The sequence below is a fragment of the Pleurodeles waltl genome, chromosome 3_1, assembly GCF_031143425.1.
Source record: "Pleurodeles waltl isolate 20211129_DDA chromosome 3_1, aPleWal1.hap1.20221129, whole genome shotgun sequence".
Taxonomy (NCBI): Eukaryota; Metazoa; Chordata; class Amphibia; order Caudata; family Salamandridae; genus Pleurodeles; species Pleurodeles waltl.
Window position 1 is genome coordinate 529,958,268 of NC_090440.1, and position 12,905 is coordinate 529,971,172.

The 12,905-nt window shown below is 43.0% G+C and overlaps 1 protein-coding gene across 3 annotated transcripts in view; it reads left to right on the forward strand.

The window, feature by feature from the left end:
* Positions 1-12,905, forward strand: part of RASL12 (RAS like family 12) — a 188,062-nt gene that overhangs the window by 122,479 nt on the left and 52,678 nt on the right. For all 3 annotated transcript variants that reach the window (XM_069222822.1, XM_069222823.1, XM_069222824.1), the window contains one exon: positions 5,702-5,775. In XM_069222822.1, the coding sequence (XP_069078923.1) occupies positions 5,702-5,775 (74 nt within the window). The remainder of the gene's footprint in view (positions 1-5,701; positions 5,776-12,905) is intronic.

The window sequence follows — 12,905 nt, forward strand, 5'->3', positions numbered from 1 at the left end:
AAAGAAATTGAATCTAGGAATATGTTAAATGTAACTGCTGCCCATCTTTTACACACATTTTTGACAGTTTGAAATCACTCTTTTTGTCTTTACTGGGGGGGGGGTAAGCTTTGTTCATTCCTCTCATACCAAGAGCTGGTGTCCCTTGTGGACGAATTTATTCCTATTTAGAAAGAGAAAAGGAGGTTCTTAAAGTTGATGTTCAAGAAAATCCACATAATTGCCTCATTGTACAATCATCTTTATGAGTTAGAACACCCCAGCTTTTTATTCCAAAGACAGATCTCAATCTCAGCCTATCTATTGACTACAGTGGGTCAAATCCAGCACTGGTACATTCAACCTATCATAAAGGTTGTTTTAGAGTTAGTTTCGAAGCAACAGATGTTCACCAATTTGGATCTCCATGGTGGTTATCACCTCTTTCGAATAAAGGAAGACGATGGCTGCAAAACAACATTTTGCAGCTCTTTTAGTCATTTTGAATATCTTATGATACCATTCGAGGTTTTGCAGCACTTTATGGATTATGTGTTTGCAAATACCTTGAGTCTTTCTGTACTAATTTACTTAGTGACATCCTCCTATTCTCAAAAGATACCATTGAACATCATTGATACATGTTTATAGTATTATCCAGGTTACAACACCATCAATTGACTTGCAAATTAGAGAAGTGTGAACTTGAAAATGAGGTAACTGAATCTCTAAGGTTTAGATTGAGACTTCTGGTTTGTCCATGGACCCTAAGAAGATCTCGGTCATCTTAGAATAACTTTCTCCCACAAATGTTAAAGAAATTCAAAGCTTTCTTGGTTTTCCAAACTATTTTGGGAAATGTACTGAAGGGTTGCTTACTTGATTAGTGACATCTCTTACATTTATAGAAATACAACTTTAAAAAGTTTTTTTATTGGACGTTCAGGCATACACTTCTCTGCTGTGTGTATGAAGTCACCAGTCCACAATGACAGTTAATAGCTTTTCTGTGACATAAATTCATGTTGCATCATATTTAATAGTCTATATGCAAGATATGGGATGTGTCTGACCTCAGTCGTAGTGTACTTTTCAAACTTTTTTATCTTTGAATTGCTATCGTTCTTTCCCAGGTTCTTTTTTTAAATCTTAATTAGGGGTGTGTGCGAAATTTGTGTAATTTGCTTTTGTGTAACTGTGCAAAAATTACCTGAAATTATTCAAACAGCAAAAGTGGCAGAATAAATTCTTTCACAGCTTCATTTTGCAAAAGAAAATAGCGCTAAACAGTACAAATGCTGCTAATAACAATCGTTCATGTACTGGTCATTAAATTTCATGTAACAAGCACATTTCTATTCATTTCACATTCATGGAATTGCGTGAGATTACACCAGGGTAATGGAAATTGTGTTTCCTGTTGGGTTTGTGATTTTTCAGAAGCTTTTGCTTTTGTTGGTTAACACTTTCGCTGGCCGTTGGTGAATCCTGAAATCAGGGAGAGTCTTCAGTATCTGTCTTCATCCTCATTGCTGAAGGGCTTTTTTTCTGAGTTGTGCTTTTTTTCTCCTTTGGAGACAATTCTAGAAGGCACTAGTCACTGTTCTCATGGCTCGGCTGTGCAGGGTGGCACCCTGGGTAATGGAAAGGGTTACCATGTCAAACAAATGAAGCAAATCGGAAATAAGGAATGACTTTGTCCATCTCTGGACTCGATGCAAGACACCGTTTAATTGTGACTGGAAATTTAAACCATCACTGGAGGGGGAATTTCTTATTCCTGCATATGTATTTCACTCCCTGCCCAAATGGCACTACTCTTTTGATGCATCTCTGCAAAGAATCTAAAAATGCCATCCAAGCTTCTGCTTTTGTGTAAGCCGGGTGAGTAAGTGTAGGCAAGAGGGGAGGTGCTGCACTACCACCAGCTGCTCTTTTTGTCTGACAACTATGAAAAGGGTCTATGGGATTTACCACCAGCCTCCTTCTGGGTGCTATAATAGGTATGTTTGAAGACGCAGACCGTCCTCTGTTGTTCCACACTACCTGCCATAGAGTGGCTCAAAGGCTGTAGGGCCATTCCACTCCCCTGAACCAACTCAGTCTGCTAGTTGCCAAATGGAGGACTGCTGCATATTCAGGGGCGGACCACGCTAGGCACTGTGAGTAGTGATGCGCTATGATGTCACTGCTTTTGGAGGCGTTAGTTTGCCAGGAGAGAAAGAGAGCCCAAGGGCTCGACTCTATTGGTGCCCCACTAGTATATGCAATATGAAAATTCTTTGACCGCTGACGATTATGAAGTGAACAGAGCATTTGTACCTCTTCTTAGTGCAGTAAGGTAGTTGCAGAATGTGTGTGGTCAGCTTGTGGTCTTACTGCAATGAATCTGAGTAGTTATTGCAGAGACTCCAAAACTCTTGAACCAGAAGTGCTTCATGTGTGGTAAAACAGGCACTATGAATGGAACCACCACAGGGGTATAGAAAGAATGGTGGTGGGGCAGGTGCCAAAAGGGCTTAAATATGAATTTAGTCTAACTGTAAACATACTATTATGATTTGCACCACCAGGACACCCCTATTGTGTAGTTGTTGCACTTTATAATTACCCATCATCACTGTTGGCCCTTAAATCTTGAATAGGTGCAGCACTGAGGTTGAGATTACACAGCACCTGGTGCACATACATTGAAAACCTTTTGAAAGAGGTTGTCCACCCGTGTGCTTGTCTAGAGCACTGTTACTTAGGTTATAGCTGGGTTGCTCCAAATAACAATGACATATGAGGTAATAACTACTTGTCACTATGTGCAAAACACAGGACCTTCAGAATGGTGGCTTGGAATGGTGTCAGAAATTGCATAGTTACTCACTCAACCTCCTATGCAGTCCCTTCAGTGAGTTAAGCATCCGTTTTAGAGATCTGTCTCTAACTTACATATCTCTTATCCATTATCCATGTTCTGTGACCGATGAAAGACTTCCCCACTGGATCTGTTCTGATGGGAATTAAAGGTGGCATTTGTGGCCTTCTGTGAGAGTGGGAAGCTTGTCTTGCTACAGCCATCCTGTACCAATTCTGTGAGGAAGCAAAACATGCACTGCTGCTGCCTGATTTGTATGTGTTCTCTGATGGTCAAAACCTGCAATGCTGCTGTCCTACCTATATCAATCCGCTGATGGTAGGAAGCTAGAATTGGTCCATGGGGGTGTGTTCTCACTGCAGAATGAATGTGTTTCCACTGCTAGTGAAGAAAAATGCCCTATGAATAGGTACTTTTCCACAACAGTTGATGTGAGATGTGTGTAGTCCAAAATAAATTAATGGTTCCAATGGGACAATATTTGAGCTCCAAGATTTGTTGATGGAAAAGAGAATTAGGGTCCGTTGCTCTACCATCTGTTTTTAATCTTGTAGGGAGAAACCAGCAAAGCATATTTTTATCTTATCCACACACACTGAATTGAATTTAATTGAAATTAATGTCATTTCTCGAATATTTGTCTGTTTCTGAAAAGCCTAGAACGGTTATTAAACTCCCGTCACTCTCTCTTTAATGAGATAGCTCTACTTGTGTTGTACCTGACATGGATATCTCAGAAAAATCATGTGATGTTCCTGTTGCTACTGCCACCAGGCCTTTACACTTTCTTTGTGTTATGGAATGCCGCACTGTAACTGTACTTTTTCTGTGAATCAAGGTATAAAGCTATCCAATACAGAAAAGACAAAACAATTCGCATTGCCAGTGCTCGTTGTAATGTGTGATGTGCATGAAATTGTAAATCCTATTAAAATATGTGAGCAGATTTGTTTTTGGCTTTATGTGTGCAAGCAGCAGTGTTTTCAAATTGAGTAGGTTATGTTGTAACATTTTAAAACATAATTGCCAAGTAACCACATGTCATGTGTAACACCTTTGGCCAGTGCTGGCATTTTAGGCAACATTACTTTGTATTGTGTTAAGGCAAAGCTACGAGCCCCGCACTACAATATGCTATTAGCAGAAAAGTGACAAATGGTCGATTAGTCCTATGGCAATTAGCAGATTTGTGAAATGGGAAATAACATTTTGTTACTGGCATTCTGCCTGTTTTCTTGAGAGCTAAACAACCCAATGGGGAAGAGGATAGCGATAGCCTTTCAGATGCAAGTAAGGACTTCTCACTGGCAATGGGCTAACATTGATACTCCTTGGTTGGGGGAGGTGGAATGCAAAAAGACATTGGGGCATATTTACAAGCGCCACTGGAGCGCCACTTTTTTTTGTGATGCTCTGGTAGAGTTGTACACTGCTCCATATTTACAGGGCGTCATTAAACCACTTTTTGTGGCTTAATGCCACCTTGTAAATACGGCCCCTTAACATGCAGCACTTTGCTTGTAGGGGGCGTGCAATGGGTGTTGCTTTGGCATCCCACAGCAACACTCATTGCATTTTGACTCTGCCCCATATTTACGAGATGTTGTAAACCTGAGGCAGCGCCAAAACCTAACATCACCCCAGGGGTGGCGTTAGCATGGCGCAAAGAGGAAAAATGCTTTAATTTCTCCTAGTATTTTGCTCGTTCAATGTGTGCTGCATTCTGCAGCACATATAGAAGGAGCAAATCGCCACTAAAGATTGTTTTTGTGCAGGAAGGTATCCCATCCTGCACAAAAACAATCTCCTCCCCAACACAGCCATCCTTGCACCATGGCGCAAGGGTGGCTGCATGGCTGCTCAGCAGCTAATTTAGCGCCGGCGCAGGGGAAAACACAGGGATGTGCTGTATTCTTTTATGTACATGGCATCCCTGCGTTTTAGAAGTGACGCAGAGTGGGCGCTTCCAATTTTGGTGCAGCGGCCGTGCTGCTCCACTTCTAGTAAATATGCACCATTGTTTCCCAGAGCAATGTGAGAAACAGACACACCAAGAAAAGGGTCAACATAGAAGTAGGAGAGAAATGTGCTAGCACCCCACACGTGCCTGCGCTCCTGCCTTGAAATGATGCAGCAGTGCTGCAGGTGCTGTTCTGTGAGGCCTGCCAGGGCCTATTATGATTATTTAGAATTGTGTCATTCCAGCCAGGTGCCTTTTCAAACATAGCACAGTCTGTCATGCCATAGCCTTGTTGTCGCAGGAAATGGCCTAGGGCCACTGTTACATATGTTCAATGTCAGGTGGGAGCTCCTCATCCAGTCCTGTTTTTTACTACTGGTACTAAGAACCTGCATATATAATGGAGAAATGAGTGGCAGATGGCCAATAATATGACTTGTGTGCCTCTACGTAGTGCACATAACTAACTGAATAGTGTTTTGGGTCTTAAACAGTACGTGTTATCACGTGCTAGGCTGCGACTGTGGTAAATTGACCTGTGTGAAAGCCTAATCAGTTCTCTCCTAATGTTTTATTGACCCTTTACTGATAATATGGTCTTGCCAGTTGAGGCGAGTCCTGTAGGGACATTAGTAGATTTTCTCGACTGGCCTGACTCTCTGAATTACCCCTAGTGCAGGGCCAGAGTAGGCCATGTGAAATAAATGACAGCAACAAATTTGATCAACTCTGCCCCAGTAGTACCAGCCTTTAAAAAAGCCAGATTGTCTGGATTCTCCATAAACCAGTCAGCTACGCAATAATAATTTTTCCAACATTAAGCTTTTTAAGAGAGTTTCTTTGCAGACTTGTTTGCTTTTTTGTCATCTTACTAAGGTTGAACCTCTCTGTTGCAGAGGACACCTACGCCTCTGAAGAAGTGGTAGACCACATTCCGGTTATGGTGAAAGTCATGGATACAGCAGACCAGGTAAAACTCCCTTCTGGAGGGAGGCTTATGAGTTCTCAGTTATGTAATTCATGCGTACCCAATTGTAGGAATGACTGTCTTTTGCTTGGTGTATTCCCAGATCTTAGGCCTTGACTGTTTTGCTGATTGTTGAAGTCTGTGCACTTTACTCCTGCTAAACAGTGGTAAAGTGCCTGTGCTCCTCCTTTCAATGTGACACAATTGGCGTACTCCTAATTGGCTTATGTAACTTATCTATAATTCCCTAACATATGTGCAGAATTTACCTAGGACCTGTAAGTTAACTGTCACTAGAGGACTGTAGCATCTATAGTGCAGAGTGCAAACATGGCCCTAGGCTTACCCGTTTAGTCTGATGTAGTAGTATAAAAACTGCAATTCGAAAATAAACCCTTTTGACAGGTCAAAACCTACCTTTGAAATTTAATTAGTCACTCATATGAGGCCTTGTTTAAAAGTATGACATGTTAAAATTTAATGTTAACATGTCCTTACAGTGACTAGCAGCCGAAAGCAATTTTTCACTGTGACAGGACTAACTGTTCTGTGTAGAAAACCAGAGTACAGGCTAAAACCCTAATACTGTATTTTGGGAACGGGACTAGCTCGAAAAATAATAAACAGCTATTTTTACATCCAATTCAGTGGTGGAGTTGGATTTTTAATAAATATTACGGAAAAGTAACTTTTAGAAAGTTACCTTTCCCTGCTTGAATTTCCTGGAGGCTAAATTTGAATTTGCTGTCCCACCTCTGCCAGCCAGTAATTAGCATTTGAATGGATATGAAAAAGGTGTGAAATGTTTTCCAGAACAAACAATAGACTGACCTGAATGGGCAGTGATGACTCCTCTGAACCTCATCGGGGGTGGGGGTTGTGAGCATCCTTTTTGACATTACAATGTCAAATGTAGGCCTGGGAAAATGTTATTTACACCAGTGTAATTGGAGTATTTTTGGTAATTTTGCATTACTTTAGATGAAAAATTACCGAAAATAATGTTATAATGTCAATTTCTGTAATTATGAGTTATTTGGCACAAAAAATCCTACCACCAGAGTACAGGAACAACAAACTTAGGGCCAGATGTAGGAAACTGTTTGCGACTCGCAAACGGCAAAAAATGCCGTTTGCGAGTCGCAAACCGGAGTTTCCTACTCAGAAATGCATTTTGCGAGTCGGGACCGACTCGCAAAATGCATTTCCGAATCGCAAATAGGAAGGGGTGTTCCCTTCCAATTTGCGATTCGCAGTGATATGCAATTCCATTTGCGACCGCGTATGCGGTCGCAAATGGAGTCGCAGTTACCATCCACTTGAAGTGGATGGTAACCCACTCGCAAATTGGAAGGGGTCCCCATGGGACCCCTTCCCCTTTGTGAATGGACCACAGAATATTTTTTCATGGCAGGTAGAGGTCCAAGGGACCACTACCAGCTCTGAAAAAATTCCGAAACAAAAGGTTTCGGATTTTTTTTTAAGTGCAGCTCGTTTTCCTTTAAGGAAAACGGGCTACACTTAAAAAAAACAAAATCTGCTTTATTTATAAGCAGTCACGAACATGGAGGTCTGCTGACTACAGTAGGCCTCCATGTTAGCGAGTGCCCATAGTCGCTATGGGGCCGCAATTTGCGACCCACCTCATTAATATTAATGAGGTGGGTCTTTGCGACCCCATAGCGACTCGCAGACGGTGTCTGAGACACCGTTCTGCATTGAAAATTGCGAGTTGCAATTTGCAAGTCGGAAGGACTCGCAAATTGCAACTCGCAATTTGCAATATTGCTACATCTGGCCCTTTGTGAGCATGAGCGGCTGCTGCTGTTCGTGTTGTTGCTTTTATCGCTATTTCCTTAGCAAAACATGCATCTTCTGGTCCATTTTGGATGTGACGGTTCATTTTGTGCTGAGAAAATGGCCTTAAATGCTGGATTATGCACCGCTCATAATTCCATGTTATTTTGTGTAAGTACTCTACAGCACATTAAACAAGTTACCCCCAGCCCTAGTCAAATATCGCTTGAGTGCCGAATCCTGCTTGACAGGTCTGCTGGGTTTTATATATAACAATCGGGGCACATTGGAAAGGAAGAAAAACTGGATGCCAAAACAATTCTTGTGTATCCATTGTCTGGTTGCTGAAAACCCCTACTTTTGTTTTATCAGACTTCTGTCCCTGGAATTTACATGTAGCACTGGGAGCACACTTGAAAGGAAGGGAAACCGGATGCCAAATTAATTCTTCGGTATCCACTGTTGCTGAAAGTCAAGACAGATGTGAGACAGGGATGTGTGATGTCAGTGTTGCTCTTCAACCTAGTTATTGACTGAGTGATACGACACACAACATAAGACCAAGCCAGAGGCATCAGATTAGCTTTATTCTCTACACTGGAGCACCTTGACTGTGGTGGTGACCTAGTCTTTCACTTTCAAATACCAGCATAAGCAGGAAAAGACATCGAGACTCAACATCTATTCCCAGCAAGTGGGCCTGAAGGTCAACATGAATAAATCAGAAGTCATGCCACTCAATATCACAAACCCCTCACCAACCAAGGTGGATGGAGAGGACCTAGCCAAGTTTGAAGAGTTCACTTACCTAGGCAGTACTATTAGGAGGGACAGGCAGTGACAGCAAGAACAGAGTGAACAAGACCAGGATTTCCTTCAGGATGCTGAACAATGTGTGGAGGTCATTTCAGTACAGCCCCAACAGGAAAATGGAGGCTTTACCAGAGCTGTGTTCTGTCTACACTCTTGAAAACATCAGAATGCTTCCAAATGATGAAAAGTGACATCACCAAACTGTCAGCCTTCCACCAGTAACCTGAGAAGAATCTTGCACACTATCTGCTTGTAAACCACCTCCAACCAGGAACTGCTTCCCAGACGCAAGCAAGAGAGCATAGACACCATCATTATGAAAAAAGATGGATATGGTTAGGAAACCATTAGAAGAGAACAAGACTCTATCATAAAGACATCCCTCCAATCGACCCCAGAATACAACTAGAAGAGAGATAGGCCAAAGAACACCTGGAGGCAAACTGTGGAAACAGAAATAAAGACCCTAAAACACAACTGTGGCACTGTAGAGAAACATGCCCAAGACAGACAGAAGTGGGCGGGGGGGTCTTCATTGCTGTACTACATGTGTTTTGGTAAAAAGGGCAGTAAGTAAGTAATGCACTGTCTGATTGGAGAAAAAAACACTTTTCTTCTACCAGACTTCTGTCTCTGGGTTTATTGTGGGACAGTGGTTGCCCCAACTGGATGTAAGTGTTAGATGTGGGGGGACACTATGGTTACCATAGTACACTCTTCACATACACTGCTAGCCATCAGAGCCCAAATAGTGTGACCAAAGGCTTCTTCAATTTGAAAATGCCAAAATCAGTAGGGTTGGCCAAGTAAACTTTCAGCCCATTGGTTAGAGTGCACCCGGAAGTCATTCCCACCCTCCAGCTTGTTTAAAGCATAAATGTTGCTCCATCAGGCACCTACTTCAGAGGACTTCTAGACCTGAGGAAGATTGAAGGAGGACTAAACCTGGTGTCTCCGACCTGGGAAGAGCTTGGAAGCACTGGACCTGCTGTCTCATTTGTTTATAGGACAACGATTTGGACCCAAAGTCTGACCTTCGGTTCATGTTCCAGGGATACAACATGCTACAAGAGGCCTATCCTTCAAACTGCCAAACTGATCAGTGACAACTGGACCTGGACTGAACACTGCTGTTGTCCTGACTGACACCCTTTGAGTCGCTAAGTGACTACCCAGAGGTCTTGAGGGTCTTTAGAACTGTACTCCTGTGGTGGTTATGGACTTAAAGGACTAAAGTTAATATTACCATATTTGACCAGCTTGAACCTGATTAGTACATCCAACCCATGCCCTCATCTACCGCCATTGACTATCATTCATACTATATGCTTTTTGGTGCTATTCTCACTTAAAACTTATCAAAACTTCAGGTTCCCCTCATTGGATTTTTGTCATTTTGGTGTCAATTTTACTCTATTTTTCTAATTTAATTTGGGATTCTATTATTGTTTTGTTACTGCATAAATAATTTACACATTGTGTAAGTTAAACCTGTCTGCTCTATGCCATAGCTACCAGGGAGAGAGCTCAGGTTAATTTTGTGACTTTGAGAGTTCACCCTGACAAGGATTGTGATTATTCTTTGAGGTGGATAGTTAATCTCCCTCCCCCAAAAAATAATCCTGTTTCTTGCACTTGTGGCAGCGGTGGGATCCTGGTCTCATATTTTGCAGTGATTTAAGGTAAAACCAAAAATCCATTTTGTATTTTTACATCAAAATCAACTTTTTATTTTTAAAATGACTTCTGCTATTTTAGAGGTTATTATTTATTTTTACTAAAATGTATTCCTACCTTCTAATTTTGCACTTTAGTTTTTTTTAAATGTAATTTATGTCCATGAGTAGCATTGTACGCAGCATTGCAAGACACTTGGTAACAAAATTGCTAACCAGTAACATTTCAACGGTTGATTGTTCGGTTCAACATCATTCAACATAGATAGATTACAGTTCGATTGGGGATAGACTTTGGACGAACACCATCTACATCTTGGTCTGCAGGGTAGGTGGTCATAGTGTGTATGTTTTTTGTGTCGGGGTGGGAAAGGAATAGGGTCATGCCACATGTCCTCCTTTGATGAGTCAGACTATGATGATGTAGACATTCTGTCAATTCCGATTGTTGGAGAGTTGGAGGTCTGCCAGTGAGGTCTCCATTGTATTTCTTTTCTGTCTTCATGAAGTTGCGGGATAGTGCCCAAGTTTTTTCAAATTTATGTGGTGTCATGTGTCAGGGCCATCTGTTTTTCATTTGCATAGACCAACCACACCTTTGTCCACCAAATATGTAGTGGGGGTGGGTCTGGGCTTGTTTCCAAAACTGGGCTAATGTTAAGCGGGATGCCAACAGAAAATGTGTTATAACTATGCCTACTGGGGTCGTCAGTGGATATGTAGGGTTTTCCCCCTGGACTTTTTCCATCTGGAGTTTCACTCTTGTGACCCTTTCTATCTTTTTGGTCACTTCCACCCAATAGCCATTGACCACTAGGTGGGATCACCACATACACAACAAGTCTTCCTTCTCCCTGTACCCCCTCCAGCAGCAGGCTGAACCCTCATTCATTGCTTTCAAACAGGTGGATGTGAAATACCATCTTGTAGGGCATGGTCCCATCTAGCAAAAGGAAGGGGCTAGCAAAGATAACACAATGAAGTTCTCAAAAGTTCACTAAAGTCTCCCAGAAGAATTTCCAGGGAAGACAGTTCAATTTCTCTTCTTATCATAAGAGGGAGGAAGTTTAGTTTGAAGAAGCCCATGGGGGCCTTATCATCCCCAGAGCCATGACCGTCTCCAGTCAGGGTACAAGAATTTAGATGCCATCTGTCCCAAAAAGAAGCAGCCCTCTCCCCCAGAGGGTCCACATCAGGTATTGCCAGTGTTGTGCTGGGGGACGATATTGCCCCAGTTAGTTTTGGGAGCAGTGCAGAGGATGCCCTAGTGTTTCTGGGTGACAAGAAGATGGTACCCAAAGCTGCTTGATAAAACTAAAAGGTACAAGCAGTGGCTTACCATCAATGGGCAGAGGATGGAGGCTCTGGAGGACCCAGGAACCAGCAAGTAATCTCTGATGTAGTGTGGCAAGTTGTGACTGCTGACAACCAGGTTATCCTATCACGTGGCTTTGGCTCCCCAGGAGTGGCATGGAGTCTTTGGTTGTCTGTCAGTAGCTGTGAGTCCACCAATGCTAGACGATTGTCTGCTGGGGAATGTCCTTTAGCATACCATCTGAAAAGAGGTGCAGACCATGGCCCCTCATGAGATGTTGGGTTTGTGTGAGTGGGAGCTTATAATCACACAGTCCATGGCAGCCACCATGGAGGTCAAAAGAACCTCGAGCCTGAATCAGTGCTTAGGTGCCTGCCAGGAATAGGATGAGCAGGGGTCTTGGAAACCTGCTCTAGAAGTTCTCACAGTCTGAGAGGAGGCTGACCATGAGCTAGCTAGCTGGCAGCTGCATCCCAGAAAGATGTCTGCAAGACACAGATGAAGTGCCCCACTCTTCAGGGTCTACAACGGCATGCCCAGGCCCAGAGAAATGATGACACCTGTGGTGATCACTATATTTATTGGGAGGATGGTCTTCTTTATAGTGAGCCTAAGGTCCCTGAGTGAACCAGAGTGTTGGAGTTCTCTCAGTGCGATAGGGCCTTCCTGCTGAAGCTGGCTTGTGATACAACCCTTGGCAGGACATCTGGCGTAGGCCAAAACGTTTGACTGCCTGATCACCCTCTTCATTTGGTCCCAGATGAGGACCTTGTTAGATGCATTCTGCCAGCCCTATTTAACTTGCAGGCCAGTAGCAACTCAGGGGTGAAGTGTAAAGCTCCTGTGAAACCTTTCACTGTGATGGGAACACCCTTTGAGAGGGTGGAATGAACATTGTTCGACTTCTGGACCCCAAGACAGTGCTATGAAACAGGGTTGTCCTGGCCATAGCCCCAAGGACAGTGACTGAGCCCATGGTGGCCAGGGCACTGTGGATTTCCCCAAGGAGCTAGTGTCTAATAGAGGGAACAACTTCATGTCATGCTACAGGAAGGTTATGTGGGATGAGTGTGAGGTTTCCTATAGGTTCTCCTCACCATACCACCCCAGAACAGTGGGCTTGTTGAAAGGTTCAACAAGACCCTGAAAGGCATGAGTATGGGTCTATCAGAGCCCGTGAAATGTAAGTGGGATGTCCCATTGCCATGCATGCCCATTCTGCACCACAACAGACTTACTATCACTGGAACCTCCCGTTGCAACATAAGAGTATCACAGAAGAGGAGTGTGCTTCCGCTTTCTCCATGCACCAGCATAAGCACACCAACAATTTGCTGAAAGCCATCAAGAGCCTCAACAGCTGGATCACCACATGCCCTGACACTCTGGGCAACCCAATGTCAAGAGCCTCACCACAAGCCAGCTGGTACGAAGAAGAACTGTGGCTGACAAAACGCCACTGCAAGCTACTGAAGTGCAAACAAAGAATAAATTAAGACACAGCATTAAAGACATCTTCAGATTATCCCAAA